Genomic DNA, 18,251 nt, shown 5'->3' with positions numbered 1-18,251 from the left:
ATAAAGAGCTAATCGTGGCAACGACTTTCGACGAAAATTTGCATTTTTTTTTTCGTTGACATCTGTTCCTAAGTTCCAATATTGGAAACTTGATAGATTATTTTTTTTCTGAATGCTATGAGGTTGCTTTTATTTGGTAATACTACAGCTTGACCATATGGGAACAGCGTAGAATATGGCCCATCTAAAAATTTTTTTGTATATCAAACATTTGCTTTTGCGACCAAGTTTTACTTTTCTATTGATTAAATTGCACTTAGTGACGGGCTTGGTGGTCTAGTGGCTACCGCTTCTGATTCGTATGCAGAAGGTCATGGGTTCAATCCCTGGCCCGTCCTTTTCATCCTACTTTGTATCTTTCTATCCACTTTCTCTCACTCTCTCTTCTCTACATATACAACTCATATATATTCATATGTTCATAGCCATCGCTAGAACCAGAAACGAATTGAAAAAAAAAAGTCGTTTCCCTCCCTTCCAACTTCCACTCACAGCACAGTGTATATATAACGCCTATAAGTTATGCAACCAAAGCGTGCTGTGCCGCTTGACCTTATTCACCTTATTCACCACACAATCTATCACGAACACTATAAATAACCCTATCCATGGATCGCATCACCGACCCAACGGTGACTCCCAGATCTCCCATCCTTTCCATCTAACAAATACCCCAGTCCGTGCGGGTTGTGGGACGCAGAGTGCTCTCGGTCTCTAGTAGCAACAACCAGTCCACTCTAACATTCCTTTCCCTTCCCAGCTGACTATAAGGACTTGGCCGGCGCCGTTATTGATCAAATATGCATGAGCTGCTAAAATTGTACTTTGAGAATAAGTGGAATGTCCCAGCCCCTTATTCAGTTGGATCACAGTGCAACTGGTACCAGTTCAGATCAATCACGGAGGAGCAACCATTGACATGTATAGTCAGAATTGATCTATTGATTAAATTGCACTTAGTTTGATTATTTTCTATGTGGTTTTTATTCAATAAGAGTCTCAGATACTTAACTTCGTCCAAACAATTTATTGGAGTTCCCCTCATAGTGACAAAATGTCTACTTGAGGGTTCCAATAAGAAATCTTGGCTTATGTGGGAATATAAGTTGAGTTTTGGAAGTTTTGGACAATAACTAGAAGAAGCTTCGGCAGGATTTTTACTACTTACTTACTTTCAGTCCTGGGCACCCACGGTGGGGCAGAGGGCCGAATTGAAAGATTACCATCCTGGACGATTGCTAGCCATCGCATCGCCTTGACCCGTGACCAGATCAAATTTCTGTCAACTTGCTTGATTTCATTGTTGAGGCTGCACCGCCATGAGCCTATGGGTCTGCCTTTGCTGCGATGTCCTGCTGGGTTCCAATCCAACGCTTGCTTGCAGATTTCGTTTCCGCCCTTACGTAGCGGAAACATGCCCTTGCGTAGCGGAAATATGCAACCAAAGGGTAGATTGGTCAATTAACATCTATATTAACGACTTATTCAAAATATTTCGTTTCATCTAATCAGATTTGTCAGATTTAAGCATTTTGTGTTAGTAAGTAAACTTGCATGCAACTGTTGGAGGGTAACGTGTATGGGAAATACCTATCGTACCTAACATTAATCGCTTAAAATTATCAAATTAAACGAAATATTTGCCATGAGTCATTAATATAGATGTCAATTGACCAATTTACCTTTTGATTGCTTAAAAAATATTTACATGCCTCATGGCTGGCAGTCAAAAAAGCCCAAAATCCCATATTTTGCCCTAAAAATTGAAGTATAGCTCAAAATTGTGACGTGCTGGAGCAAATCTGAGCCCAGATTCGGATTCAGCGGCCCAAAATCTGTCAGAGACACATAAGTTTGCTCTTGAGAGAAAAAAAAAAATGTTGCGCTGTGTTACATATCGCAGGCATATATTGATGAAGACCTGCAGCCGTTGAGTGTTCTCCACTGATACACACCAGGTTTCACTGGTGTATAGCAGCACAGATTTCACGTTTGAGTTGAAAATGCGGATTTTGGTGCGTCGACTAATCCGGTTGTTTTTTCATACATTTCTTAACCCTCGAGCGATCGCGCTGTTGTATTTTGTACAACACGTTGAAAAAATCTCGCTTTTTGTACTCAGCATTAGCGTGGTGCTGACGCAGGTAGTCAACCGCGCGAGTTACGGAAGGTTAAACTCGCAAAAGCAGCCTTCGCCTTCTTGATCCGTGCACCTATGTCGATCTTGATGCCGCCATCGGTCGCCATTTGGCTACCAAGATATTGAAAGCTTTCATCATTCCTCATTGATTGCCCAGCTACCGTAAAGCTGGAAGGGTTGACCGTGTTTACATCCAACGATTTGGTCTTGTTGACGGTTATGGGAAGACCTGCCGCTGAGGAGCGATTGGCAAGATACTCGATCTTGCTCTGCATATCAGAGCGCCGTTGAGCTAGGAGAGCAACATCATCAGCCGGTTCGAAGTCATTTAGGTGCCCCATGGTTATTTGGCTGCCATAGCAATCCACGATTTGGTTCACGGTCAATCGCACCTACTAAGTTCTCGTCGATCATGATGAGGAACAGTAGCGGTAATAGTATACATCCTTGCCTCACTCCAGCAACGACCCGGATGGGATCGGACAAGACACCGTTGTGCAGTACTATGCACGAAAATGCCCTGTACTATGCTTCAATGAGGCCGATGATTTTCTCAGGGAGACCCTTGCGCCTGAGGGCTTCCCACATGTTTCCGTGATTGAGACGGTCGAAAGTTTTTTCGTAATCAATGAACACCAGGTAGAGAGACTCTTGGAATTCATTGATTTGCTCCAGGATGATACGGAGCGTGACAATATGGTCCACACAGGATCGTCCGGCACGGAATCCTGCTTGCTGCGGCGGAGAGTTGCGTCAATCTTCACCTGTATCCGGCCAAAGATCACTTTGCAGAGGACTTCGAGAACGATACACAGTAAAATTATGCCACGCCAATTTATCGCATACAGTCAGGTCACCCTTTTTGGGTACCTTTACTAAGACGCCTTGCATCCAGTCGGCCGGAAATGTCGCGGTTTTCCATGTTGCAGAATAATTGATGCAGTAGTTGTGCAGATACTACGGGGTCAGCTTTGAGCATCTCAGCTGATATGCAATCGACCCCTGGGGCCCTGTTCGATTTCATGCTACGGATGGCTGTTTCTATCTCCTGCACTGATGGAGCTTCGGCGTGACCGACACTTGAAAAAGGTTTCCAAAGTGCTCGAACCAGCGTTTCAACTGGTCAGCCGGGTCGGTCAGTAACTGTCCAGACGTGTCTTTCACGGGCATTGTAGCAGTCCCAATAAGGCGACGTGAAACATCGTAGAGGAGACTGATGTCGCCAGTGTTTGCGGCTTTCTCGCCTTCGTCGGCTAGGGAGTCCGCCCACGCTCTTTTATCCCGTCTACATGAGCGTTTCACTTCCTTCTCGAGAGCCGAATAGCGCTGACGTACTACGGCTTTGGCTGCTCGTGTTTTCGCTCGCTCTATCGCGGCTTTGGCGTTCCTTCGCTCCTCTATCTTCCTCCAGGTATCATCTGTGATCTACTGCTTTCTCCGGGTGCGTATCTTAACCAAATTATTCTCTCCGGTGGCGATGAAGGCGTTCTTGATGGCACTCCATTGATCTTCTACGCTTCCACCTGCTGGAATATCCGCAGCACGGTTCTCTGGCTTCTAGACGAAGGACCTTTTCACCAGTTCTTCCAGTTGGCGTGTGTTGAACCGGCGCCCGATTTTCTCCTCCTGTCGATGGATTGTAGCAATGCGCAGTCGGATCTCGCCGATTAGGAGATGATGGTCGGACGCAATGTCGACGCTACGTTTGTTCCGCAAATCAAGAAGGATTCGTCTCCATTTCCGGTTGATGCAGATGTGGTCGATTAGATTTTCCGTGAGGCCATCACGGGAAACCCATGTCACTTTGTGAACTGGTCGATGAGGAATGCTCATAGTCCGAGTTGTCGGAACCAACATAGCGTTGAAGTCGCCCACGAGGAATTTGATATCACCTTTCAAAATCTTGTCCACGACAGCATTCAGTTGGCTGTAAAAGTTTTCTTTGTGTTGCAATTCGGCAGCATCGGTTGGCGCGTAACATTGAATCATGGTTTCGAACCCGTGTTCTGAATCTGGCTACAATTATCCGCTCATTAATAGGTTCCCACTTTATGAGCGCTGAGCAGGAAACCAACTCCACGGTGGCGAGGAGCGTGTTCACCTCGTAGACCTGAGTATAGCAGAATTTGACCCGACGTCAATCTGTTCGGCCAACGGACTTCGCTCAGGATCTCAAGCTTCATACGGCATTCCTCATTGGCTAGTTGTGCCAGTTTACCCTGCTGGGCTAGCGTTAATACATTCCAAGTTCCAAGCGCTAAACGTCGTTGCCGCTGAATCAGTTCGTAATCTTTCATTTTTGGTTTCTGTAACGGTTTTTTGGTGTCGGAAACAGTAGGTTGTTTGCCTAACGTCCCCTATCCACCGTGGTGGGATTTTTATCATGCTTCAAAATTGGAACAATTTTAGCATTTTTCCATTTTTTCAGGAAAGTATGCCAACTGAAAACATTTGTAAAATACATAACCAAAAACGATAAGCAACATTCTGGAAGTTTTTTTTATGAGAATATAGAAAATTTCGTCATTATCCGGAGATTATTCTTAAACTTCTTTATACTAGATTTGGAGAATCTTAATTCGTCAAATTAGTGTCCAATGAATTGTCGAAACTCGAAAATGGGAAAATAGGAAAACTTACGTATTTATTTTTTCAGTTTTGTTCTCTTCGTCATGTTTTTTTTTAAACCTGTTGATCCCACAGTTGGCCAGGCAGTTGGCCTCAAATCCTTCCCAACTAAGCTTAATTATAAAATCCCCCATGACGAAGAGAACAAACCTGCCGATAATACCCTTTGTCACCATAGTTTTGTTTAACATTCTTGACATTTTTTGAGTTATTCCGTCTCTACGTTGCCAATGCTTTACCAGGAAAACCGATTTGTTTTCAATTTCCTGAGATGGTACTTTTTCAATTCATTTCCATTTCTCACTAGCAGTGTAATAAATAATGTTTTACTTTTTTCTCTTTTCAGACTTTAATATCGACAGACTTAGATAATCTACCGGTAAATAATGCTCTGCTACAACTGGTCAGCACTAGCAACACAGCTGGCAGCAGTCCTGGGAGTGGCAATGGCACTAGCAATACCTCGTCCGGATCATCCACCGGGGGTACAGCCACTCCCGGTGGCAGCGCAATCGATCCAGACCTAAGCTCACCAAGTGTTCAAAACTTGAGCCCAGAGGATTTGCAGTGCTACAAGACTGCCCGGGGATGCATTGAAGAGCTAGCCCTGTACCTAAAACCGTACCCCAATGGGAACGCCGGTGGGCTTCTGTCGCGTCCGATGCAGCGCAAATTGGTCACCCTGGTCAACTGTCAGTTGATTGAAGATGAAGGACGTGCGCGATCGTTACGTGCCGCTCGCTCGCTAGGCGAACGAACGGTCACCGAGCTGATACTGCAACACCAGAATCCACAACAGCTGAGTACGAACCTTTGGGCGGCGGTGAGGGCCCGCGGATGTCAGTTTCTCGGACCAGCCATGCAGGAGGAAGTGCTGAAATTGGTGTTGTTGGCACTGGAAGACGGGTCGGCACTTTCGCGGAAGGTGTTGGTTATGTTTGTAGTGCAACGGTTGGAACCACATTTTCCACAAGCTTCGAAAACCAGCATCGGGCACGTAGTTCAGCTGTTGTACCGGGCGAGTTGCTTTAAAGTGTCAAAACGTGAGGGAGACTCATCTCTGATGCAGTTGAAGGAAGAATTCCGTACTTATGAAGCACTGAGACGGGAGCATGATGCACAAATAGTACAAATTGCAACCGAAGCAGGTCTTCGGATAGCCCCGGATCAGTGGTCCTCCTTGCTGTATGGCGATACGGCACACAAGTCACACATGCAAAGCATTATAGATAAACTGCAAACGCCGCAATCTTTTGTGCAATCAGTACAGGAGTTGATAATCGCACTCCAGCGAACGGGTGATCCAGCCAATCTGTCCGGATTGCGGGTGCATCTCAAGCACCTAGCCAGCATTGACTCGAATGCTGAGAATCATGTGCCAACGTGGCGCGAATGCTCCACAGCGTTGGAAGCAGTCAAGCGGGTCGTTATAGGCCTGGTCGATTTTGTACAGCATCATGGCAACCGAAAGTTGCAAGAGCCAGGACACTTAGCTCACAATAGTAAATATAAAATTAGCCTGTGTCGCGACCTGAATCTCCGAGGAACCTGCCCACGTGGACCGAACTGTACTTTCGCACATTCGGAAGAAGAACTCGAGAAGTACCGTACAAAGCTTCGGAAGAACAACATTCGTACTCCGAATGGAAAGGATCATGGCGAATACATAGGAGATCTAGGGATGCCATCTACATCGCATGGATACCATTCATCCGGGGAGGAAGCTTCCCCAATGCGATATCCAAAGTCAACTCCACAAATGAGATATCTAGACAAATCTCCCATGAGTAGTCACAGTCACGCCAGCGGAAGTAGTAATAGTAATAGTAGTCATAATAGTCACTTAGCGCCAATTCCACCTCTTCAGCATCCTCCGTACTCGATCGGGCCGCCCCCACCAACACCACTTCAACACGGTGCCAATGGAAGAAATTTCAATTTCAATCCAAATTTTCCGAACGGAGGAACTGGGAACCTTCCATACGGTACCCGACCTCCTCCTCCAGCGATGCCACCTCCTCCTGTTCATAATTCAGGTCCGATACGTGGCAACTTTATCCGGCCGCAAAATGGAAACTTTATAGGTCATCCTCCTCCACCACCCCCACCCATGCAACACAATCCCCCGAATGGCCCCCCAATGAACATGCTGCACGGCGGAAATCATCCTACATATCCCCCTGCTCAACCGCCACCAATGGAGCAAATGCATCAACAGATGATGAATGGACCACCTCCGCCATCGTTTGTTGGCAACCAAGCCTATCCCGACTATCCGGACAAAATTGATCAAAGGCGCCAGTTCAATCCGTGGGAAAACCAACCACCGCCAGCACTTCCCAACCCAAACAGTGCATCTTCCGGTGCACCTGGCCCACCACAACACTCTGTAGTTCCTCCAGTTAACATACTTGGGCAACAGCATGCGCCCAAATCAGGTATTAATCCGTCTTACCCGTCTGCTATGATGGGCAATAAAAACCATCTACAGTCACCGCCTACTGTGCAACCACCACACTCACAGCATCCTGCTATGCCTCTGCTAGCTTCTCAAATGCGTCAGCATCAACAACAGCAACAAACACCACCACCGCCACCACCACAACAGCAACATCATAATCCTCCCGGAAGCGGAGGCAAGTACTACCAAGGCAACAATCCGCTGCATCATAAGCCTCGTGACTACCGTGATAAGCACCTCGTAAATCCAAATAACACTAGACTGCATATGCCTCACTCACATTCACAACCACCTCATCCGGTTCCATCGATGCAACAACAGCAACAGCAGCAGCAGCAGCAGCAACAACAACAGCAAACACAAGCATCGAACTTCGGCAATGGCAATAGGAACAATCTGCATGCTGCCATTGCTCAAGCCACGCAAAACATGGTCAACAACGGCAATGTGCCACCTACCGGAAACAATGGTGCAATGAACAACAACGGATATACTGGCAATACCATGCCACTCAGCCGCAGTGATACAATAGAGCTACTGAAGATGCTCAACCTAGGTGCTACCAATGCTGACCTAGTGACGAATGCAACCGGAACGACCAAGGACATGTTTGTGCGGTCTGATTCACTGCTCAATGACGACGACTTTCCCATATCGGAAAGTGACTTCTCCAATGCCATCATCAACAAATTTGGACCAATCTCGCGGACAAGCAACCAGTTGGCCAAATCTAGAGGTGATTTCCCATTCGCAGGGAATCTACTCGATAGCGAATGGCTGATAAATATGCAACAGCATTTGTACCCGGATGGCGCAGGACTCGGCGATCTATCGTCTTCAAATTGTTCGTCAGCTTCGTCGTCATTCTACCAGCAATCGCATCAACATCCTGCAACGTCTCAAACATCCAGCATCAAGAGCGAACCGAACAACAACACACTGGAGTTGGATCTGTTCCAGGTGGATAGTAAAATATCAGACTATGCAAGTTCTCTTAGTGGCGCCAACCAGTCGAACAGTACATCACAACTACTACATCATCATCAAGTTGAAGCACAGTTGCTACAACAACAACAACAGCAGCAGCAGCAGCAACAACAACATTTAGCTCACCCAACTGCCCCTCAGCATATGACCGGTGCAACTGTTACAGTGGAACTGTCCGCAAACAGTCCCCTTGTGACTTCACTTCTTTCGTCACATCACCAGCAGCACACTCCTCATCCCCATCATTCATCAGCCCAGGCACATCACCACCACCACCAACAGCAGCAACAATATCCACAACAGCATCAGCATTTATTTGCGCAACAGCAGCAGCAGCAACAGCAACATCAACAACAACAGCAGCAGCGTCATATGCTCCAACAGCATAGTATGCAGTCACACGGCGGCAAGCTGCCCAATCATCTGGTGGAGGCCATGCGGTTGAACGACTTGATGGGAAATGGAGGCGGAAGCGGCGATTTGAAAATTCCAAGCTTCAAGGAGCTGAAAGACTTGAAGGTATGTGCTCTTTTTTAACTCCCCGTACCAGTTATACTGTCTGTAACTGCAAAATCCGTACAAGATTCTTGGATTGCTGTCAAAATCGTTTGAAGTGAGCTTTAGATGGAGGACTTTAAGATCCTTAGTCTAGAAGATTACATGAAACATAGATTCGGAGATGTAGTGATGAACGTGTTCAACTCAAAATTCCGAGGTTATCTTCTTTCGGATGCATGTTTGCAATCATCGAACACCGCTGGAGCTGCGTCGTTCCAAATGGTTCTTCTAGCCAGCCAACAGGAAGTCGTATATGATGAAAAATAGGATACTAAAGTGGCGATATATGCGTGCATTTTACATTCGGTTAAATGGAAGCTTGTACGCATATGGCCTCCACTTTAGCGTCCTATTCTACAAATCTGCTGATACCTGATGCTTTCATGGATGGACATTAGCGTGGGTCATAGAGGTCGTTTTTTTCTGATCAAGGTTCTTTTTTCATTGCTTTTCGGGTCCTAAGTAACTGAACAAAATTTGAGCGCGATGCCTACACTTTGCGCATCGCGATTGACATTTGCATTTGTATTTTATTTAAGAAAACTAACTTTTTTGCATTTTCCTCATAAAAGAATAAAATTATTTTGAGAGTATGTAACCGTTTGTGTAAAAGTATAGCCTTAGATGTCCTAAAAACATTGCCGAAGACCGCAAAGCGATCCGAGTCTTATGACAAAAGTTATAACCTACTGATCATCTGAGTGTGCTTCACGTTTAACATGTAAAGGAATAACATCAATAATAAAATCTCAATTTTTGGCCGGAATTGCCAAGGGTACCTATAATATCCTCGGGGATGAACCAGCCTCGGGCTGAATTTCCCCATAATAAAAAGTCAATAATAATAACCTATAATATCCTATATCTTTTCCCACATGCTTCGGATGGATACATCCTGGGTTATACTTTTACATTAGCGGTGATAAAGTATAGGACAATTTTGAGCAACTTTCCAGAAAAATACATTTTCTGGAATACCGTGCGGTACCCATATTCTGAACGGTTAAGGGAATCTCACAACAAACTCTAAAATAAATGGAAGTTCTTGTTGCTAGAGATAATGCTCCACATTACCATCAAGTGTGTTTGTTGTCTATTTTTTTTTTTATCTAGTTCTTTTATTTGGGGCGCAATCGCGTATAACGCTTTACGGAGTCGAGGATCTTTCTTTGTACTTAATAGTATACATTATACAGAGTAATAACTTTTTAATGATATCTGTTAGTAATGGGTGGAAGCCCTCGTGGCAGCTCGAGGTTAGAAGATCACATTTTGAGGGATGGACAGGGTAAGGATTGGGCCAAAGGTTTCACTGCTGCTCATCCGGGGGTGAATCGCATCTTGCTAGCGTATTCGGTGCCTTGTGGTGTTGGTACCAACTTGTTGTGGGACTTGGTCTTCCGGATGGCCAGGAGCAGCTTGGTAACACAAAGAGGACAAAACAGAGAAAAAAAAACTGGAGAAGAAAACACAAGCAAATTAAACTTTTATACCAGCAGAGCAAAGAAAGTCGAAAATACATCCCATGTATGTGACATCGCGGGTCCCCAACACATCTCTCACAAGAACAAAGGGTTGTCTACCTCGGGCCTCAAGGGTATCCAAAAGTAGCGCTCTGGAGGCGTCATTATCCGGGCATTGCCAAACTACGTGGTCGATGTCATCATAACCGGAACCGCACTTAGTGCAAACATTGCTCAACGCGAGGTTAATCCTGTGTAAATGCGCGTCTAGCGAGTAATGGTTGGACATAAGTCTTGACATCACGCGAATAAAATTGCGACTTACATCCAGACCATACCACCACACTCGCAAAGAAACATTAGGAATAATGGAATGTAACCACCGTCCCAGCTGGCCATCTCGCCAATCATTTTGCCAACTTTGAAGAGAACTCTGGCGAACAAAATGGAAAAATTCATCATGTGAAATTCTTCTATCATAGATCTCACCTTCCTGTGCGCCCACCTTTGCGAGAGAGTCCGCCTTCTCATTGCCATAAATTGAGCAATGAGCAATGTAAGGGGACCCATACAAAGGTAATCTTGTATGATCTTTCGACCAGTGCACCCATCTGCTCCCTTATTTTTGTAAGAAAGTAAGATGAATGTTTTACAGGTTTCATCGACGGAGTGCCTCAATCGAACTAAGGCTATCCGAGAAGATGAAGAAATGGTCTACGGGCATGTTTGAAATCATCTCCAAAGCGAAATTGATTGCTGCCAGCTCAGCAACATAAACCGAACAAGGTTCCTGAAGTTTGCGGAAGGCGGTGAAATTTTCATTGAAGACACCGAAACCAGTGGATCCATTTATGCGAGACCCATCAGTGAAGAATCTTTTACAGGAATTGACATTTTGGTACTTTTCGTTAAAAATGCGAGGAATAGATATACATCGAAGCTGATCTGGTATTCCATGAATAGCTTGTTTCATGGACAGATCGTATTTAACAGAGGTACTGTCATTAGTGAAGTGTACACGGGGAGGATTATAACTTGGTAGGCTTATGTCAGATGACATGTAGAACAGATAAATTCTCATGAATTTTGATTGAGTGTTCAGACTGAGCATTTCTTCGAAGTTTTTAATGACAAGTGTGTTGCTCACTCCACACTTGATAAGTAACCTTAGCGAGAGCTCCCAGAATCGGTTCTGGAGAGGTTTCACCCCTGCCAGGACCTCAAGGCTCGCATTATGCGTTGAGTGCATACAGCCGAGAGCAATACGCAAACAACGGTATTGAATTCGTTCCAACTTTATTAGGTGGCAGTTTGCTGCTGAGTGGAAGCAGAAAGAGCCAAACTGTGTTTGTTGTCTAGCTAAATGTATAAAATAAATTAAATCACATAATAACTTCCAGTCTCTGATTTAGACATATTTTTGTTTGTGGACGATGTGTTCCTAATTACGGACACCATAAGAAGCCGTGGTCCTAATTCTGAACACATAGTGTTACTTATTATGTACAAACACATTCTCTACGTTCGCAGTTCAGTCAAAAACGATCTGTTTTGTAACGAGTGGATAATAGATGGGCTTAATAAAATTAACACCTCAATTCTCGATTCAATATATGCTTCATAAAAGGAAAATCTATTTTGCGTTAGCCGACTGTTCAGAATATGGAGCTGTCTATAATATGGTGCTCGCACGGTATGTTTTCCCATGTAAAATCCCATACAAACTTAAATTGCAACGCGCAAAATGTAGGCTAGATAGGGCTGTGCATTTATCGATATTATCGATTATATCGATATTATCGGATCAAATATATCGATACGATATCCAATATAGCTCAAACCGATATAAAACGATAACGATAATGGCCTACTATTCCCGATATTTCCGATTAATTGAAGTGTTAAGGTCAGACTTTGTAATAGTTTAATTTTGATTATAATAAGTTTTATTATTTTAGCAACAGCATTGACCCCTTGATTGACCCTATATTTTCACTTGTAACATATGTTTTATAAAAAAGACAATTTTGTGTGTGTTGCCTCTTAATAAAGTTATCGGATATCGATACGATATCGATAATTTGGAATCCGATATATCGCCGATACCGATATGAGATGAATTGTGTATCGCCGATACCGATAAACCGCCAAGATGCACAGCCCTAAGGCTAGACCACTCATATTCAAATTTTGCACAGTTGTTTGGGACGTCAAAGAGCATCTGAAAAAGTTTGATCTAATTGAATCTGATTAATTTTAAATTTTCCCATGCAACGTTGACCCACCCTAATGGACATGGTAAGGACTAGGGTTCTCTGAAGCTTATCCAGGAGGTCGGATAGGTCACAGGAATTTGTTGTTAGTGGAAGGGTAATTTCCAAAGGATACGTTTGGTAAACGTTCACTGCCGTGAATCGCAAGTCAGTCCCATCTGTAAAAAGTAGGCATTAAGAAAATGGACTCTGAAGTTTTCAAATTCGATTTCTATGTGAAACTTCAAAAAATCGCCATTAAATAAAAACTTACGCGGTCATCTTGAAACTTTCACACATTGCTTCAAACATGAAAACATAACAGTGAAAAATATAAAACTGGCTAGAACAATGTTAGGTTTTGTACTGGAGGGTACACTAGTTCGTAATGGGACTGACTTGTGATTACTTTTCATTATGGGACAATCTGACTTTGTGTTGTTTTTCAGTTTTACTGAACAAACTATATATTTCTATTTATGCAGTTGAAAGATCATCCGAAGGAAGACCGAAAACAGCCATCAACTCATTTTTGCCCAAAATGCAGATGGGACTTACTTGCGATTCACGGCAGATTCAGGCGCACACAATATTTTTAAGTTGTGTTGAGACAGCTTCCTGCATTCTTTATGCACAGGGAAAAATTTCTACTCAGTGGCTGAGTTGGTCTTACTCATAAATCTAAAAATCCTTTGTTTTCTTACGCAGTTTCCGTTAAAAGTGGGACAACCCATTGCCAATGGGTTGTCCCACTTTAAGCCGAAACTGAGTAAGAAAACAAAGGATTTTAAGATTTCTGAGTAAGGCCAGCTCAGTCATTGAGTAGATTTTTTTCTCGGTGTGTGGATATCTGTAAACTCGACTTCCTCTTGAATAAATAGGCATTGATACACGATCATAAACATTCGTTACATGTTTCACAAAGGAAGAAAGTAATAATACCCTAAAATTTTCTTTCCTACCCTGTATGTTACCTAAATTTAACATTTAACAAATCACCATTATATTTACCGATTATCATCCTTTTTTCCAGACCCAGCAATCGATGAGTGGTTTGTCGCCCGTGTCGAGTGTGTTGACGGCAGTAACGTCCTCATCGTCGTCGGTACCGATGCCGCCACTGTGGAACAACTTACTGGACCTATCCGGTCTAAAACCGAGTTCCGATGCCAACGATCTAGTAGTCGGCGTAGGAGTGCATGGCGGCAACACCGGCACCGGTGGAAGTGCTGGTGGTGCCAACAGTAGCAGCAACAATACCATCCTGAGTAACAGCACAGCCAGCACTAGCATTAGCAACAATAGTAACTCTAACGAGGATTCCTATGAGGCGGGAATCGCTGACGATATGCGCGAGCTCGCACTCCGCCTCGAGTCCGAACTAGAATTGGACGAAAACGGAGTGTAGATGTGTGGGAGTAACATAAAGATGCGCACACACATGCGCATTGACTGATTGTGATCAATATCTCCTATAAATAACGCTGTAGGCGTAGATAAAGTAAGAGCTGATACTGAAGCTCGGAAGAGGGCTCCACAATAGTAGACAAAAATCAGACTAAGGATTAGCGCGGGGAGCAACATTTCATTAAATGAAATCAAGATCGATTCAAATTTTAAAAATTACTAACGGCAAACAAAGCGATCCAGATTGAGGGCGGGATTGAAGAAGCACGCTAGAGAAGTCATGAGACACCCAATTGCATGCGCGAATTGGACAAGCGCGTAGGAACGACAAATAATGAACGGCAAAACGGTTGGATACAGAAGTGCGCGCGCGGATTAGGAAGCACCGCCAATCACACTAAGCTAATAACTCTATTCAATGTTTGTTTTAGAAACTTTTCTTTTCTGTTTTGCAGAAAACGTGTGTTTTAGAGATATTTTTCGGATCGAAACAAAAATGCTCTATTTAGAATGGGCCAAACCAGCGGAGCAACAAAATGCATCATGTGAAAACAAATTCAAGATGACTAGCTAATATATAGATAACATAATATAAATTTCCTAACAAAAATGGGTCGTGCACCGACATTTGGGAGTGGGAAACACGAGGAAATGGACAAATTGTGTGTGTACGAAACATTTCTCGAGTTCTAGTAGGAAAAAAAACATAAAATTTGAAAGGAGCCAAGCAACCGATAGCGTGATACAGACCAGGAAAAGGTGATTCATTATTATTATTGATGGTTATATTACAAATTGAATATTATAATTATTCTATTTATTACACGTTTACATTGCTATTATCCCCTAAATCGCTATTTGTTATTTGTAACTATTATTCTTATTCATAATATATGCATATTCTTTATGGAATTAACGGCTAGGAACTTCAAAAAATTAAATTAAAACATTTCGAGAAATGAATTAACGCGTGTTTTAGCTTTTTGCAGAAAAAAATAAAGCTCATTTCTTCTTTATTAAAAAATCAACAAAAAAATATAATTGTAAATTATATTTTGTTCAGCATAAAGAAAAAAACAAACAATCAAATGATTATATTAGCCAATTATATTAACCCACTTTATTGTGAAACGTTCGTCAGTTTAATTCATTGCGTAGTCTAGTTTCCAATCTTTTATACGACATTTTATGTGTAGACTTTTATATTATTGTATATTTCAATTTTTTTACATAACTTCCCAGCAGGTTGTGTAAAAGCAAGAGTAAAACTATGTTTTTATTTTTAACCGAATAACACGTATAGTTTTAGCATAGTATCCAGCAACTAAATTACTTATGAGCCGTTTCCTTTTTAGAGCAACTCATTTTGTTTTCTTCTTATTTTAAACATATAAATGTAGATCAGTTCAACTGATTATGTCGATTGCGGTGCGCAGTCGCATTGTACCGATCTACAACTTCGAATGGGAGACAGAAACAATTGGACACGTTGAACAGATTGATTATTTCATTTTAGATTGTAGTTGCTTAATATATTGTTGCTTTTTGTTCAACGGTGGGTTAGTGGAAGGCGTCGCGGAATTTCTAACGTCCAAAAACAAATTATTAAAACAATTACAAAAACACAATGATACACAAGCGCGGTAAATGGCTTTACTGCTAGAGTAAGGTAAGGGTTATTTTTTTTTTGTTTCTTATTGTATTAGGGAATTCTAACGCGAAATCCTGTTTCGTAATTTTAGGAGATTTATCGGCAGTTATCGGGCAAGTTTGGGTCGAATGTATGAAGTGTTTCCATATTGTACAGCGCATTGATCAATACAGAGCAGCAGTTGAATCAACAGAACTTTGGAAATCAGTATCTTTCTACATGTTGGTTTGACTATTGACGTGCGATGAGAAAGGTCCACTCGTTTATCGCAGTGAAAAATCCCGACTCAAATTCAATTGCATTACATTACACGAACTGCAGCTAACCTTATTTAAATATGGCAATTAAAAACTATAGAAAGGCGAACCAACGTCCGCTGGTAAGGCTCATAAGTCTGCAGCGATAACAGAGCATTGCACCAGGCGCCCATCTCTCGCAATGTGCCCTTTTCCCCTTCATGCGATCCTCCTATTGGATTTTTTAGAATACCACAGGCTAGTGTTCTCCATCCCGAGAACTAGAGTCTTTGTGAGTCCTTGCCTCATCCTAAAATAAGCAGGTAACATTTATCTCATGTTCAACTTCAATGCTTAGAGAGCCAACCTCTATGTCTTGGTATAGCCTTACACAGTACTTTGCCGTAGTTACGCTATCGCACGATCAAATGATGAATGAGATTGAGATCAATTCGAGAATGCGGTTAAGATTGTTCCTTGAATGAGATTGAACAGCGAGTGAGATAAACATTGATCTGGGGGAGAGAGTGTGCAATTCAGATGGAACAGTGCCGAAGGTTCTGAGAGGCTTCTTTTCAATTCTTCAGAAAATCTCCCCTTAGTTTTGAATCCATGAAAGAAAAAAAATGAAAATGGTTAATGCCAGTCAACTCCACCAAAGTTTCAACATTAAAATCTACAACCTGTAAATGTATTGAGCAATGCTGTATCTGTACATTCAAAGAAAGCTCGGGATTTTAATTGAATTTCCATAAACACGAAATGCGATGAACATCATAGCGCCTTATCTTCCCCGTTAACAAAGTAAATCCCCACCAAGTAAACTAAAAGAAAAACGAGAATTAGAAGGAAATTCGAAGGTTAACATTGAACTACTATGGAGAGATCATTGACCACACATACACACATACAGACACAAACATAAATTTCGGAAAGAGATTGAGACGGAATGTTTCTTGTTTTAGAAGAGATTGCTTTTTAACGAAACGATAGAATATCGCTTGTGTTTGTATCACCGATTTGATCTAGTGGTTCCGTATTCGGACAGAACTGTTTAACCACATTACACAATTACAAATAAACAACAGAAGATTATTTTAATCGCTAGTAGAGGAAAACAGAAGCGCTGATGATCATTGTTATATTATACTGAGCGTAGAAAAACGTACTATTGTAGGTTTGTTTTCTGAGTTGATGAGTACTGTTATTTGAAAGCATTCGACAGTTGAATGCGTTTTTTGACTAACTAGGATGGAAAGCGTTTTCGAAAATAGGAACAGCAATTGAACGTACCAAGAGCCAGCATCCTTTCAGTATATATGTAACGGAAGGAAGACGATGAACAGTAAATCAATTGAATTGCAATGTAGAAAGTAACTTCACAACACAAAACAACACGAATAAAAAGGAAAATTGAAAGGATACACTATGCAAACTATCGCGAAATGACATACAATTTGGGCTGTTGGATCACTATGTTGTTCTCCGAGGGCTGTTTGGGGTGGCAAAATGGGAACAGGTGTCGTATACGGTAGTGTTGGTGTGATAAACTGCATGTGATTGATGGTGAACGTCTGTGAAACACCAAAATCAACTCCTTTTTTCAATCTATTCAACGTCTCAAACAAATTGTAAAAGCTGTACACGTATTAGCGCAATCAATTTCACCGGAAAACCATTATCAGGCATTATTTGTATCAACGAGCTCATTATTTCAGTTCGCTCCAGCAGGGCATTCCCAACATTATGCAGTGTTAGAGGTTTTAAAGCTTAACATATAAAGAAGCTTGCATAGATATCATGAAAAATGGAATTCCATAGAATGGGGCATCATGGGAAATGTAAATCTAGGAAATGGTAATGGAAACAGAAATAACTAGAAGAGAATGTTATAGAAACAATCAATGATAATCTTTAAAAAGCTCATGCTACCTAGCGAACAATTGATAGTTCTTCAAAATCGCGGCATAATGTTGTAATCTTTACTTTCCCAATTCTTTTAAACTTTCGCATATATCATCATATACCCCTTTCCAATAAAAACGAATTCTAACCACTAGTATTCAACTCATGGGAATTGCCTTGATGCAAATTCAAATGTTTCCCGATCCATCTTATGGGACACAGTTAGATTTTCCATTGTGGAACGGTGGTGTACACATTTTTTTAAATGCCAATACTTGTTTCGATGTCATATATATGTTAACTTGGCAGATCCAGAGTAGGGCTGTGCATTTATCGATATTATCGATTATATCGATATTATCGGATCAAATATATCGATACGATATCCGATATAGCTCAAACCGATATAAAACGATAACGATAATGGCCTACTATTCCCGATATTTCCGATTAATTGAAGTGTTAAGGTCAGACTTTGTAATAGTTTAATTTTGATTATAATAAGTTTTATTATTTTAGCAACAGCATTGACCCCTTGATTGACCCTATATTTTCACTTGTAA

General features: G+C 42.1%; 1 protein-coding gene across 6 annotated transcripts in view; it reads left to right on the top strand.

Annotated features, from left to right (window-relative positions):
* The window catches only part of LOC109430889 (roquin-1), a 108,659-nt gene extending 91,382 nt beyond the window's left edge, over positions 1-17,277 (top strand). For all 6 annotated transcript variants that reach the window (XM_019706974.3, XM_029866126.2, XM_029866125.2 and 3 more), the window contains 2 exons: positions 5,115-8,735; positions 13,523-17,277. In XM_019706974.3, coding sequence (XP_019562519.3) covers positions 5,115-8,735; positions 13,523-13,897 — 3,996 coding nt within the window. In that variant the 3' untranslated portion in view covers positions 13,898-17,277. The remainder of the gene's footprint in view (positions 1-5,114; positions 8,736-13,522) is intronic.
* The last annotated feature ends 974 nt before the right edge of the window (positions 17,278-18,251 follow it).

This window comes from Aedes albopictus, chromosome 2, assembly GCF_035046485.1.
Source record: "Aedes albopictus strain Foshan chromosome 2, AalbF5, whole genome shotgun sequence".
Lineage (NCBI taxonomy): Eukaryota > Metazoa > Arthropoda > Insecta > Diptera > Culicidae > Aedes > Aedes albopictus.
This window is presented reverse-complemented; position numbering and strand designations above follow the sequence as displayed.